This window comes from Capricornis sumatraensis, chromosome 19 (assembly GCF_032405125.1).
Source record: "Capricornis sumatraensis isolate serow.1 chromosome 19, serow.2, whole genome shotgun sequence".
NCBI lineage: Eukaryota > Metazoa > Chordata > Mammalia > Artiodactyla > Bovidae > Capricornis > Capricornis sumatraensis.
In genome coordinates, this window is record NC_091087.1 from 71,410,697 (window position 1) to 71,424,939 (window position 14,243).

The 14,243-nt window shown below is 60.5% G+C and overlaps 1 protein-coding gene across 1 annotated transcript in view; it reads right to left on the reverse strand.

Annotated features, from left to right (window-relative positions):
• The window catches only part of CCDC85C (coiled-coil domain containing 85C), a 78,564-nt gene extending 65,146 nt beyond the window's left edge, over positions 1 to 13,418 (reverse strand). The window contains exon 1 of the mRNA XM_068991134.1: positions 12,620 to 13,418. Coding sequence (XP_068847235.1) covers positions 12,620 to 13,418 — 799 coding nt within the window. The remainder of the gene's footprint in view (positions 1 to 12,619) is intronic.
• Positions 13,419 to 14,243: the final 825 nt, after the last annotated feature.

A 14,243-nucleotide genomic window follows, 5' to 3' on the forward strand; every position in this document is an offset into this window, starting at 1 on the left:
ATAAAAAGAATGAAACAACGCCAATGGCAGCAACATGGCAAGAACCAGAGATGATCGTACCAAGTGAAATACGCCACAGAAAATTTTCATATTATATCTCTTACATGCGCAATCTTAAAAAAAGACACAAACTCATTTACAAAACAGAAAGAGCCTCACAGACAAATAACAAAGTTATGGTTACCAAAGGCAAAGGTGATGAGGATAAATTAGGAGTTTGGAATGAAAATATATACACTGCTGCTGCTGCTAAGTCGCTTCAGTCGTGTCCGACTCTGTGCGACCCCATAGACGGCAGCCCACCAGGCTCCCCCAGCCCTGGGATTCTCCAGGCAGGAACACAGGAGCGGGTTACTATCTGCACTACTACACATAAACTGTGTCACCAACAGAGACCCACTGTATAGCACAGAGAACTGCACTCAGTATCCTGCAATACCCTACAATGGAAGAGAATATTAGAAGATGTATATATCTATATACACATGCACAACTGAATCGGTTTGCTATATACCCGAAACTAAAACCACACTGCAAATCAACTATGTCAATAAAAACTTTAAAAAAGAAACTAAACAAATTACATATATATATATATGTATATACACACATTTTTTTTTTAATTGTTTTAAAACCTTCAGGGAGGGATTTTACTGTCCCTCCCAATGTGGTCTTTCTGGGTCTTTCCTGGGCCCCGACCACGCCCCACCTCTTAGAAACAGCACGAGAGCAGTCATGTTGGAGACCCAAGTTTCCCCAAAGCCTGTCATGCCCAAGTTAAGAAGACCACTGCACGTGTGTCCACCGAAGGTCAGCACAGGGCGGGGCACAGCTGACCTTGCCCAGAGGAGGCTGAGGGGCCCTGGCTGTCTCCCTCCTATCACAACCCCAAAATGAAAGCCCCAGGCCAGGAAGCTCCAGGGATCCCACCTGCGGCACCATTCTGGAGAGCAGGAGGACAGGCTGGCCTCCCCACACCACCCCCACCCCACACTCACCCCAGCCCAGCGGCCCGCCGGCCACTCTCCTGCCCAGCTTGAGAGTTTGAATTGCACCAGAAACAAGGGGTCTTTTCATCCAGCACTGCCCACAAGGACCCAGCCACACACACTGGGGAGCAGATCACATTGCCCACAGGCAGGCCAGTGCTCACGGGAACCAGGTCTCAACTTGGGGGGATGACGGGGATTAAAGACCCTGCAGGGAGAGGCGTGAGATGAAATTAAACCGCACTGGGGACCACCCTCCAAGGGCAGGGATCACCCTTGAGGATGAGGACCACCTTCCAGGGCCAGGACCTCGGAGGGAGGGCAGGAAGCATCCACCGGACCTCCTGACCACACTCAAGAGTGGCCCCCGGGCAGCAGGAGGGGTTCCCACGACTGGGGGCTGCAGGCTGGGGCAGGGCAGGGCTCGTAGGAAACCCACGGCCGCAGACCAGGGAGAGGAGGGGCAGCGGCGGCAGGAGAAGGGGTCAGTGGACCCCCAGGGAGCTGACACCAAGGATCCCGCCCACCAAGGACTCCACCACCATCAGCTGCATTTCCAGAGGAAGATGAGAAGATGACTTAGGAAGGGGCTCTCCTTGGACCCTTCTGGCCCCCAAGGTCGGGAAGGCTGGAATATTAGCTCATCTTCCTGAGGCCAAGCCAGTACCCCAGGAGGCCCTCAAAGGGGGAGGGGGAGGGGGCATGGGGGGGCACCATCCAGCTGTGATCTCATTGGTCCCTCTGCCCTCCCCTGCCAAAACTCAAGACTGGGCTTTCAAGGAGGGGCAACAATCAGCGAGGCCGAGCCCAGGACTGGACCCCAGGTGTGGTGCGTAATGGCTTCATCTGCCAGGGAGACCAGCTGGCATAACAACCCACGGCTGGACTCCGGCAGCTCATTTAACCCTGAAACGGTACGCCTGCCCGCTGCCCGTCACAGCCATGGAGGGCGGCAGGGGAACCCTGCTGGGGGCTGGCGACTGGCCAGGATGCTGCTGGCATGGACGGTAGGGAGGAGACAGCGGAGGCCCTGGGTCCCCTCCCCTGCACCCCTCCCCTCACCTTACCCCGCCGTTTCAAAAGCCGTTTCTGTTTTCTGATCCTGCAGGCTTCTTGGTCTCATTTTGAGGCTGGGAGCAGGGGGCTGGGCTCTGAGGGGGTGGCCTCCGCAGCCTCTGGGAGCCCTGCCTGTGGCCTCTTTGGTTTGGGTTTCCTACCCAGATCTATGGAACACCAGCAGGAGCAGCATCCACGGCTGCAGGGCACCCGGCGAGAGGCTCCTGCGGACACCAGGGGATGAGAGGATGCGGACTGCTGCTCACTCAGCCGGCCACCTCGAAGGGCAGACCTAGGCCTTGAGGGAAGAGCGGGATCCCCGTGGGGGCAGGCGGCAGGAGAGGGGGTTCCTGCCAACAGAAGCCCTCAGGGCCTGCTGTGCACCTGCGAGGCAGGCGGACCTTGGGGAGGTGCGTGGAGCCTGGCAGGGAGGGGCAGAGTCCCTGACACCTGCTTCCTTCTGTGCACAAGAGCAAGCGCAAGGCCCGGCCAGGCGCTGTCCAGATTGGCGCTGCCCACAGAACTCTCTGAAACCACGTAGAGCTTCCTTTCCTGAGTTGACAACAAGCTGTGAAGCGCTTGCGAGGGGCCTGAGTGCAGCTCAGAAACCAAACCGCTCTTGTTACTTAATCTGAATTAACTCGGATCAAAACAGCCTCCAGTGGCTAGTGGGCAGCTCAGGGCCAGAGCCAGGAAACCCTGGGGCAGGGTCACCACCCATCAGGAGGAGGGCACAGGGGTGTCAGTGAGACACAGGGGTCCCGACTCAGGAGGCACCATCAGCGGGATGGTGACCGGGACACTGGGCAGCTGGACATCCAGGCCAGGAGAGAGAAGTAGAGAAAGTCCAGGGGCTCATTCCTGGAGGGAGGCTGCCCGGCAAAGGTGGGAGGCAGCTGGACACCCAAACGCTGCAGCCAGGGAGGTCGGGACTGAGCGGCCCACAGCCTTGTTCTAGCAAACGAGCCCATGGTGGGCATCAAACACCACCGGGAGGTCAGGATGAGGAGAAGCCAATGGGCCAACCCGGAGCTGCCTTTCCTGGGACCCAGGGCTGCCAGGGGCCAAGAAGCGGTGGGTGGGAAGGTGGGCTGGGCCTCGGATGCTCCCGGGAGAAGTGAGCAGCGGAAGGAGGGAGCGGGGCAGGGAACAGAAGAGGGAAGATCTTGTTTATTGTTTTGGACCGGGAAACATGAGCCTGTTTGCAGGGGAAAGGAGCCAGGAGAGACCCAGAAACAAGAGGAGGGGGACACTGGTGGAGGGAGGTCCCACGGGAGGGGCTGGGAACCTGGCCCCTCCTAGGCTGGAAGGTGCAGAGAAAGAGAGAAACCTGCGGTTTGATTTTCTGTCCCATACAGAAGTGGGGTGTGTGTGCATTCCCCAAAAATACAGAAAACAGAGAAAAAGGCAAAAGGACAGGGCGGGAGGCTCCTATTGTCCACCCCTGGAGCTCCGGGAGATGTGAATCGAGTCTTCTGGGAGCCCCTGGCACAGGCAGCGTGGCCGGAACCCGCCACAAAGGGCCACTCCCAGAGCGGGCTCATTAGGACAGGAGCCGGTGCGCTCGGGGCGGGGCAGGCCCATTCAGGGGCGCCACACAATCGGGCCCTTGTGGGGGGCAGTGGCGGGGGGTTGGCGGGCGGCTCCGGAGCCTCTGATTCCAAGACAAGAGCGCACCTGCTTCTTGCCTTACAGCCCAGAGCCGACAGAAAGACAGATCGGGGAAGACAAAGAGATGCTTCCCTGACAGTGCACGGGTTATTTCTGGAAATGGGTCGGCTCTCTTGCCGTCTGGGTGCTGTCAGCCCTGCCCACCTCTGTCCCCTTGACCGCAGCCCTAAGCAGGCCCCCAGCCCCTCGGGCGGCCCAGCCTCCCCGCCCCCACCACCCACCGCCAGCTCCACGGGGATGACAAAGGCAGTCAGTGCCTCACAGCCTGATGCCTGGCAGTCTGCTCTGGCTCCCAGGGGGCGGTGGGGGGCAGGAGGGTGGGGGGACCACCGGGCCGAGCCATGACCAGGGCCGGGGTGGGTGTTCAGCAAACGCAAGGCCAGCTTCAGACCCAGCTTTCCACTGTCCTCCGGGCAGACCAAAGCCAGCTCCCTGAGCATCCAGGCGGCAAATGCGGGCAAGCGACCATCCAAACAGGCCTGTCTCACGCTCACGGCTAACGTGAGCCGACACCAGCCTCCAGGCCCGCAGGCCAGGCTCTGTGATGCCCCAGTGTGGGGCGGTGTCCTTGCCGCCAGCAGACCTGCAGACAGGCCACCTCCAGCTCAGGTGGCCCACAGACCCCACAGCTTGTCCCCCAGAGCTTCCCACCGGGGAGGAGCCCCCAGGGAGTGTCTCCAACACCCCCGACCCATTGGGCCCATCTCTGAGAACTGGTCCAGGCACTGGCATTTCTTCAAGTTCCCAAACGTGACATCTAATATGCAGCCAAGGTTGAGAACCACTGATAAAAGCAAAGATGTACTTCTAAGGAGTTGTTAAAAGGCAACAGGGAAGCTGGTGGGGGGCGGGGTGGGGGGGCAGTGGGAAGCACAAGTCACCACCCTGGGGGTTGGGGAAGTGATATAGTTTTTATTTTTTTAAAGTAGTTGAAGGCCATTTGACGCCAAATGGCACAAATGGAAAAAAAAAAAGAAAGAAAGAAAGGCAGGTGGCCAAAGCGGATGGACCACCGTTGGGTTTAAAACCAGAGGGAGAACTCATCCAACGCCTCTGGGTTGCTCATTTCTCATCCCACCATTTACTGAGCGCTTACCACATGCCAGGAAGACTGGACCCTGCCCTGGGGAAGGTTACGGGCTTGGGGACAGACAGGGCAGCAAATGGCGTACATCCACAATAGATGGTCTTGTCCCGGGCAACCCACACCAGGGGACCAGAGCCCAGCGCTCTCCTCTAACAGCACCCAGGCCTGCAGAAGGCGATCAGATGGCAGGGGCAGGTAATTCCACCGGGGCCCTCACCACGGCCCCTCACGAGGACAAGCTGGCCAGCCACTGGCTTTGGCCTCAGTGCTGGACAGAGCGGTGCCCGCCTGTCATCACAGCAGCCACAGCCCCGCCACCACCCAGACCTGTCCCTGCAAGAGACCTAACCACAAAGTTGACGGCCAGAGGCAGGATGGGCAGGGCAGGTGGGCCCGTTCCTCATGGCTCTGCCAGTTCTAGGAACGCTGAGTCAAGGGGCCAGAGGATGCGAGGGTCTCTGGCACCCTGGGTGTGGCCCACCCAAGCTTCCCATTTTACAGAGGGGCAAAACAAGGGCCCAGAGAGAAGACGGGGCTTGCGTGAGGTCAGTTCACGAGTGGGCTGCGGCCGTTGGTTCTGCGTTGTTCAATCCACACAAAGACCCCTGACCCGGGGGGTGGGAGGGGGCACAATCATGCCCCTGAAGCCGCCCCAGACTTGGGGACTGTATCAGCTGGTGGGGGCCCCGTGTGTGTTCAGCAGAGTGCAACGGGAAGGGAGCAAACGGACTATGGAAAGTGGCAGTCTCTGAGTACGCCCAGGACAGCTGACTGCAGAAAAACTCTCCAAGAAGGTCACGGCTGGAACTGCTCACAGCTGGAAGAGCCCAGCCCAGGGACGCAGTGAGGGCAGTGCCACCTGCCCCAGCATCGCGCAGTCAGCACCACCCCTCCAAGCCAGATGTGCCAGGGCTCCAGCTGTTCCTCCCTCCACGCCTGGCCTCTCCCCTGCTCTTCTCTGCTTGCACGGACCTGCTCCGTCTCAGCTCCCAGCTCCAGCCACCCACCTCCACTGAGCTCCGGGCACCCCCGAAGAGGCTGAGAGCCAAACCAGGGCACTTCTGAGAGCAGCGAAGAGGGCATGATGAAGTCACACGGCGGTGGCGGGGGTACAGGCTGCAGCTTCCCATGGACGGCGCCCTCCCCACCCCCACGTGACCTGATGTGACTTGCCTCTCTGCCCTGAGCCCCTTCCTCAGCAGAAACGGGGACCCCTACCACCCCACCCCACCCCCGCCCGGGTGTGTCTCAGCACTGGTGTGGCCAGGCCTGGGGCGGGTCCCCTTCCCTTCCCAGTCTCCTCCGAGAGCCTCTAGGGCTCCAGGCAGTTTGCTCCCAGGTTTCCGGCTTTCCCAGGCATGGCATTTCCTCCTCTCTAAGATACCATCAGTCACAGATGCCCAATATTCCAGAGCGAGGGAGGGGAAGACCCTGCAGTAAACACACACGCTGATTCTAAGACGCAACCCCGCACTGCAACAGAGGAGGGGAAAGCCCACGTTCGACTTCAGGAAATAACAAATGACCAGGGCCTCTGGCCAATGGGGAAGCAGGAAGGAGGAAAGGGAAACAGACCCTCACCTACTCCCCAGGGCCCCTGGCCTCTGCTCTGGTTAAATGATGCTCCACACCTCTGCTTAAACATCATACACAGGGTGATCCCAAGAACATTTACCAACGAATCAATACAACTCCTGATCTTTCTGCCCTGCTCCCCGGGCAGTGGAGACCAACAGTGAGTTGCTCAAGAAGAGGCAGGCATCTAGCACCAGGGAACTGACCCAGCTCCAGACCTGCCCTCCACCCTCCTGCCCCTGCCTGCCTGCGGCAGCAGAGGACAGCAAAAGGGGACAGATGACAGTGACCAGCTTCAGTGCCTGGAAGCTGAGGGTGTGGGGCCCCTTCCTGCCTGTTCACGATCAAAAGAGCCTCAGGTCCATTTCGCAGACCAACTTGTTCCTCTATCGCCAGGCTTCAGGGAAGCCACTGGGGTCCCGTCATTACCTCGCTCCAGGGAGATAAGTGCTGCCTCCTTCCCAGCTCTGAAATCCTAGGGCACTCCCTGCAGGGACCACCCCCCCCCCCGCCACGCCCTCCCCGGCACCCAGGTTGTAGGCGTGGGCAAAGCCACCATGGGCCTAAGTATTCCGTGGGCAGGCACAGTGAGTCTGCAGAGAGAGAGGGCATGTCGCCACAGGTGCCGCTCTGCCTGAGCACCCCAGTAGCTCAGGGTGGAGCCCCTGACCCCAGACGTCAGGAGTCACAAGGAGGCAGGCAGGACTTTGGGGCAGACATGCCTGGTCCGAGGACCTGCAGAGAAGGTTCTCTCCTGTGACCACAGTCCCCGTGACGACCACCCCGGAGGCCCCCAACCCAGCCCACAACACGACGGACTCCAGATGGACGCTCCCAAGCTGCCACTCCCCAAGCCCAGCTACATGAATCACCGCGCGTGGCACTCTCAGACTGAGTAACCGCTCAAACGTCTGCTCTTGTTTTCCTTCCTGCTGGAAGGGCGAATTCTCTCAACAACCTGCCCCACCCACCCGCCTCCCGACTATTCTCTGCTCTGTTCTGGACTCGCACAACCAGCTGCCCAGATGTCTTGAGTGCTTCACTGCAGTGGGTTCGGGAATGCCCTGGACTTGCATGCCTCTCCTGATGGGGAGCTCCCCACCTCCAGAGGCAACCAGGTCTACCTGGACCACGCTTGTTTGCAGGAGCTGAAGTCCGAATTGCTGGAACTTTGGGGGTCTGCACAGAGCACTAACCCCCCTGGGCTGACACCCCGTCTAGTGGCAGCTCACCAACTCCAAAGCCCTTCATCTCCTGGCTCAACATGCTGGCTCTTGCTGTTCCCAAGAGGCTTCTAAGCCCCCTGTCTCCCTGCAGGTTGTGAGAGCACCTTGCAGGCCCTGGGCTCTCGGCACCCCTGGTCCAGATCCACCTGCAGACCTGCTTCTGCTGCTGGAATGCCACCCCTTTCCATTCAACTGGACAAGGACTCCTGTGGCTGCAACAGGGGGTAGGCACAAGGACCCCTTCACAAGCATGTGATGGGGGTCCCGCAGCCCCACCCCGAGGAGGCAAGTCTGCAGGAATCCAAGTGACAGTAGAGAGTCCCTGAGCCCATCCTTTGAGGCTCAGTTCTCGGGGCACAGATGAGGAAATCGAGGCTTCCAAGTGCAATAAGCTGCCTCTTCTTACACGCTGCTCGCTACCTACGCTCCCTCCTTCCCCAACCAGAAGGCAGGTCACAGCTTCCCACTTTGCGGATGAGGAAACAGAGGTCCCAGAGCTCAAGCAGAGTCCAGGCCTCTGATGCTTTGTGCCAATGAGGAGGATAAGCAGAGCGTAGGAAACCCCCCGCAGGTGCAAAACACAGACCGTGAGCAGCGGAGGGCTTCCGGGCTAATCGTGCCACACCAGGGGCAGCACAAAACCCAGGCTGTGTCCTAGGAACTCAGAGGCCAGGCCCTCAGTGAGGGGCCTGATGGGGCTGCGGCAGCAGAGGGAAGCTGTCTGGCAGGGAAGCCAGGGAATGAAAACAAAAGGAGGGACCTGGATGCATGGAAGCTGGCACTTTCCCATCCACAGACCTCTGGAGCTGTGAACTTCAGGCCAGGAAAACAGGACAGCAAGACTGAGGCTCTGGGTCTGGCCGGAGAAGGGGAGCCACACCTTAGCTACACAGGCCCCACCCTGCCTGGGTCCATCTACAGGTCACAGGGGCCCTGCCCAGGATTAAGCTCCGAGTAGCCTTCCACTGCTGGTGGGGCCTCCTGGGGTGGGAGGTGGGGGGGGTGTGTCTCAGACCGTCCTAGCCCAGAGGGGCAGTAGGCCCAGGCTCTGACACCTGAGGCTAACAGATCCCCTGGACTGATCCAGCCACCCCTCTCTGCCCGACAGCCCACAGGACTGGGAGCTAGTCACCACACCTCTCCAGACCTCAGTTTCTCCATCTGCGATATGGGACCACTTGGGAGCTCTGAACACAATGGAGTCGGGACTGGGATGCTCTGTGGTAGGTATAAACTGTGAGGCGCAGGGCACCTGCCCTGGGCTACCAGCCAGCGAGCTCCTGGCCCTGGGGGCACGGTACCCCAAGGCCAGTGACAGGGGGTGGGGTTAGGATGGGGAGGGAAAGGGAAAGGTTTATTCAACCCCGCCTCCTTGTCTTCAGTGACCTCTGCCCCCAGGCCTGGCCAGGTTTAGGAAAAGCTGCCCATTCGAGTCGTGCCCCAGGGCTGCTGAGCTGGGATCCCCTCATAAAGACCTATTCAAGGCCAGAGGCTCCGTCTAAGACCCAGACCACCCTCACTCTATCCTCCCTTTAAACCAACAAAACCAACAAGCAGGAGAACAAGCACATCTTATTCTGAGAAGCTCGAACTCTCCACGCAAACTTTTAAAGGTATACACGGGGCCTATACAAAGGGCTGCTGGAGGCCCTCGTTCCTGGGGTTAGCGGAAGGGGGGTGGGCCATGGGATGTGATAGGAGGACTGGGATGGAGGTGAATGGGCACTCGGTGCATGGCTGGAAGAAGAAAGGAGGCGGGACACACACGACAGGAAGGGGAATGGAAGAACTGTTGAAAGTAACTTTTGTTTGAAAACTGCATTAGTTCAAAATGCAAACCTGACTACCTGATGTTTGGGGTTTGCCTGTCCCAGTCTGCCCCCGCCCCCTACTAAATTAAAGCAAAGAGCATCCCAGTCCAGACTAATCAGCTCAGCCCAGACCTCTATCAAAAAAAAAAAAAAAAAAAGACCAAGAAAATGGCCTATTTGAATTCCTATTCACAGGCCGGTCAGGCCCAGGTCCAGCCTGGGAGGACCTAGAATACAGATGGGCCGCCACCCACCACAGCTTCTTAGCGCCCCGAGGGCGCCAGCAGGGCTGCAGGTACCCTGCAGCTTCGAGACAGGACTACAGGGCCACTGCGCTCCAGGAGGTGCAACCAGACACCAGCTCAGCTGCAAACATCGGGAGAGCTATCTGTCTAAACAGCAAACAGAGTTTCAAAGAGAACGGCCGATGTCTATTTGGCAAACCCCCAACGGGTCTCTCTCTTTCTCATGAGGATCCTTTGGAGAAACATCCATGACAAGGTCCTGCCAACTGTTGAGGCACACTGCCTGCAGGGATAGAGGAGGACCCCCCTCTACAGAAGAGGAGCAGAGAGAGGCTCGCGAAAGTGAAGTCCCTGGCCGGAGGGAAGAGGGAAAAGATTCAAACAGGAGATTGTCTGAGCCCTCCGGGCACGGGGGGTTATCAACCATCTGCTCAGGGGTCACCGATAAGGAAGTGACATTTGCTGGGACAGGAGAAGCAGGGCAAACGTGAGCCGGAATCGAGAACGGGGAGTCAGCAGTGCCTGTTGATGAATATTATCAGTCAAAATGACCACAGGCCGGAAATGTGAGCCAACCCCGGGGCCTGAGCAGTACACGACCCCCGGAGCACCACCCAGGCAACTGACAACTGACACTGCAATCTCAGGAATTGCTCAGAACGTCTCTGAGCCTCTACTTGCTTGACTGTAAAATGGGGGTAATACTGCCTCGCAGGGTTCCTGTGAGGATAAGCTGAGAGGGCAAAGGATCTGAGGCACCAGTCTGTTATCTGATTCCACTTTCACCATCGCCCAGACTGGGGCCTGTTATCTGCCTCATGTCCAGCTTGCTCTCCACCCAAAACTACAGGTCCAAAGGCAGAAGAGTGGCTTTGAAGAGAAGGGCCTTTCCTTATTTCCAGACATCCCACTCACACTGTTGAGAGAACGTCTCAAGGCTACGCTCAACTTTGAGACAAAACTAAATTGACAACAATCCCACTGATGAGTGAAATTTGTGATCATAACTCTGAGTGCTTATTTTCCCCGACCCAAAGCTGTGTCATCCCAGAATCTGTGGCAGTCCTGTTCCCTGTGTGTACGGGTCTTGCGGGAGCATGGATTCTACAGGAAAACCTACAGCTCCAACCCACCCTGCCCCTCAGTGGGCTGGGAAACCACAGGTGGGATCCAGTCCTTCACACCTGCTCTGCTGACAGCAGCAGCAACCGAAGACAGGGTCTGCATCTCCTCGTCCAAAATATGCCAGAGCTTCTCCGCCAAAATGCCCTGACACTTGAGTGCCCTGCAGAGAAACACCCTAGCCAAGTGTCACTGATGACGCAGCTGAAAACCAGAAACATTTCGCTTCCTAGCCACAGACTGCCGCAGTCCTCCACTTCCTACAGCACTTGGGGAAACCGAGGCCCAGAACTCTGACCCTCCCAAGCGCCACCCCAGAAAACAAGACCAGAGAGGCTGAGACTGGGACTCCTCATTCCCCAAACAGTGCGAACCACCTAACTCTGAGCTACTCCCACTGGCTTTAAGGCGCTTGCTGGTGGAAGGTGGGGTGGATACAAAGTCACTGGAGAGAAACCCAAGTTGTAGCCTTAGATTGCTAATCAGTAACAAAATACGCCTCTACACCTAGCCCTGCCCCAACTCACAGGCTAGGGAGGTAAATAAAAACTGCAACGGGCTAGTGCCCCACCTCCCCAGGGGCCACTCCCCACCCCAGCCCCCACCCCAAGGCACCTGCAGAGGCCACTTGGCCACCAAAGCAAAAGAGCGCAGCCTGTCCCCACCCGGCTCCCAGGCTGTCACTCGGGGGAAGAACAGTCATTTAAGGCCTAGATACATTTTCTCTGAACTAGGAAAGCCTTCAAAGAGAACCAGAAAGGGCTGTTTAATCTCCACCTTCAGGCAAATAGTTCAGGCAGCAGGAAGAGCCACCAGAAGCAGGAGCCAAGCCACCAAAAATGTGGAAAGACAGGGAGGGGGGAGAGGAGAGAGGCAGGAGGGACAGCCACTGATCAGAGGGCTGGGGATGAGGAGAGCAACCGGCTTCCCCACTCAGACAGAGCCCTCTGTCCGGGGGCCCAACAGTCACATGGGCTGGAATACAGTAGCTGGGCTTTCCCGAGGCCAAAGGTCCTCCCACCCACACCCCAGCCGCTGCTGCCAACCTCGGCACTTCCTGGAAAGTGAGCAGCAGTTTACAGACCCCTTCAGAGGCTTCTATCTCTGCCTCAAATCCGGGAGGTAGGTAGGGATTACCGGCTCCATTCTACAGATAAGGAAACTGAGGCCCGAGGAGATAGAATGCCAGGATCCAGTCCAAGCCTATATTCCTCTAGGAAATCTTAAGAGCCTCAGTCGAGAAAAATCCCCCCGGGGGGTAGGTTGCGGAGTTGGGGGGGGCGGGAGGCGGGGAGCGCTGAGAAAGGCAGGAGTAATAGCAAACTAGGAAGGTTCTCCGACCGCAGTACTCTGGGCCCAGCTGTCTGTGACCCTTCCCTGGGGCAGACAGCAGGGAGAAGCCCAGGTGGAATGCCAGCTCCGCCCCGGCACACGGGTGATCGTTGCTTGGGGGCTGCCTGTTGTTCCAAGAAGAGGGAAATTTTCACTTTCGCTCAAAGGGCCTATCACTTTTTTTTCCCCCATCATTAAAAACTTCCCGGTCCCGGGCCAGGGTTTCCAGGCAGAGCTGCGGCACCTCGAGCCAGCCCTACGGTCCCAGATTGGAGAAACTTCTGAGGAGTCTGGGGGTCCCGGACCGGCTGCGGATTCAGCGTGGCAGGGACACGCCTCCATCGCTTAACTGGAAAACAGCACCAAAAAAAAAAAAAAGCCCCACCACGGGCGGGATGGCGATCTCCCCGACGCCAGCCGGAGGAGGGGTCCGGAGTGGCGGCCGCCCGCGGGGGAAAGGTCTCTGGGCCCGAGACGCGCCCTGCCCGGCGGACGCCGTCCTTACCGTGTAGGCCGTTGGGGATGCTTCGGTGGTGCGGCGGCGGCGCCGAAAGGTCGTCCAGGGACCTGCGCGTGGCGACCGCCTTGCCGTCGGGGGCCTTGGGCGGCCCGGGAGGCAGCAGCGGCGGCGGGACGTGGTGGTGATGGTCGGGGCTGCCACCGCTGCCCGCGCTCGACGTGCTGCTGCCGTCGCCCACGTCCCGGGTACCCGCGCCCGCCGCGCCGCCGGGCAGCGGCCCGCTCAGGCTGGCCTGGCTGTCGATGGAGCTGCGGGAGCCGGCGCCGCCGGCGCCGCCGCCGCCCGCGCCGCCCGCGCCCCCCGCCAGCGCCGCGCGCTCCTCGTCCAGCAGCAGCACCAGTTCCTTGAGCTCCAGGTTCTCGCGCAGCAGGGCCTCCTGGCGCGCCTCGAGCTCGCGCAGCTTCTGCTGCGAGCGGGCCACCTCGTGCCACACGGCGCCGGCCGCGTGGCGCCCGAAGCGCTGCCACTCGCGCGCCAGCTTGCGCCCCTTCTGCCGGTCGTCGTCGAGGAAGCAGCACAGCTCGCGCAGCTCCTGGTTGTCGTCCTGCAGCCGCTGGTTCACGTCCTTGAGGCCGCGGATCTCCAGCAAGTGCTGCTGCAGCCTCCGGTTCACGTCGCGCATCAGGCCGCCGTGCTCCAGCATGAGGCCCACCTTCTCGCCCTCCGCGCGCCGCAGTCTCCGCGCCAGCTCCTCCTTGCTCCAGCGCAGCAGCTCCTCGTCCGGCACCTGGCTCAGCTCCTCCGACGCCGCCGCCGCTGCCGCTGCCGCCGGGGGCTTCGCCATGGCGGGGCCGTCACCGCGGCATCGCCCGCGCCCTCGCCCGGCCGGCGCTCCCCGTGCCGGGGCTGCGCTGGGCCGGTCCGCGCGCGGGCGGCAGAGTGGGGTGGGGGTGGTGGAGGCGGCCGGGGGGCGCGTGCGGCCCGCCCCGCGCTGCCTCGCGCGTCCTCACGCAGCGCCTGCCCGCCGCCCGGGCCGCCCCGGGGAATCGGTGCGTCTCGAGACTCGGCGAGCTGGGAGCGCTGCTGCGTCGGCGGTCACGGTGCCGGGCTCTCTCCCGGCTCCGGCTAAGCAGGCGGAGGCCCGCCCCCGGCCCAGCTCGGGAGCCCCAGCCGCCCCGCCTACTCAGGGGCGGGGCTCACGCGGCCCTGGCCCCGCCTCCGGGGGGGAGCGAGCGGGCGGGCGGGCCGAGGCGCGGCGGGTCCCCTCGTCTCCCCCGCGCTGTGCGCCCGCCCGTCCGGCGCCCAGCCAGAGGCGCGCTCGAGCCGTGGTCCCACCCCCGCGCCCGTCCGATTGGGCCTTCCCGGGGGTGTGTGGGGGGGCGGGGCGCATTCGGGGGACGCCGCGAGAGATGGTACAATCCACCCTCCGGGCTGCCCACCCGCCCCCCCCTCCGCGGTTCAAGTTTCTGCGGCCGGAGGACGCGGCCTCCGCCAATCCCAGGGCTACAGAGCGCTTTTAAAATGCAGGTACGACTGCGGGGAGGGGGGAGGACGGTGGGAAAGGTAGGGCAGGGCTTCCCTTAAAGGAGACGCGTGGAAAAGGGCGCCCAGCCCCTTCCTGGGCCCGCGCGCCCCGCCCGTCGTCCCCCTCCCCGAATAAACAAATACC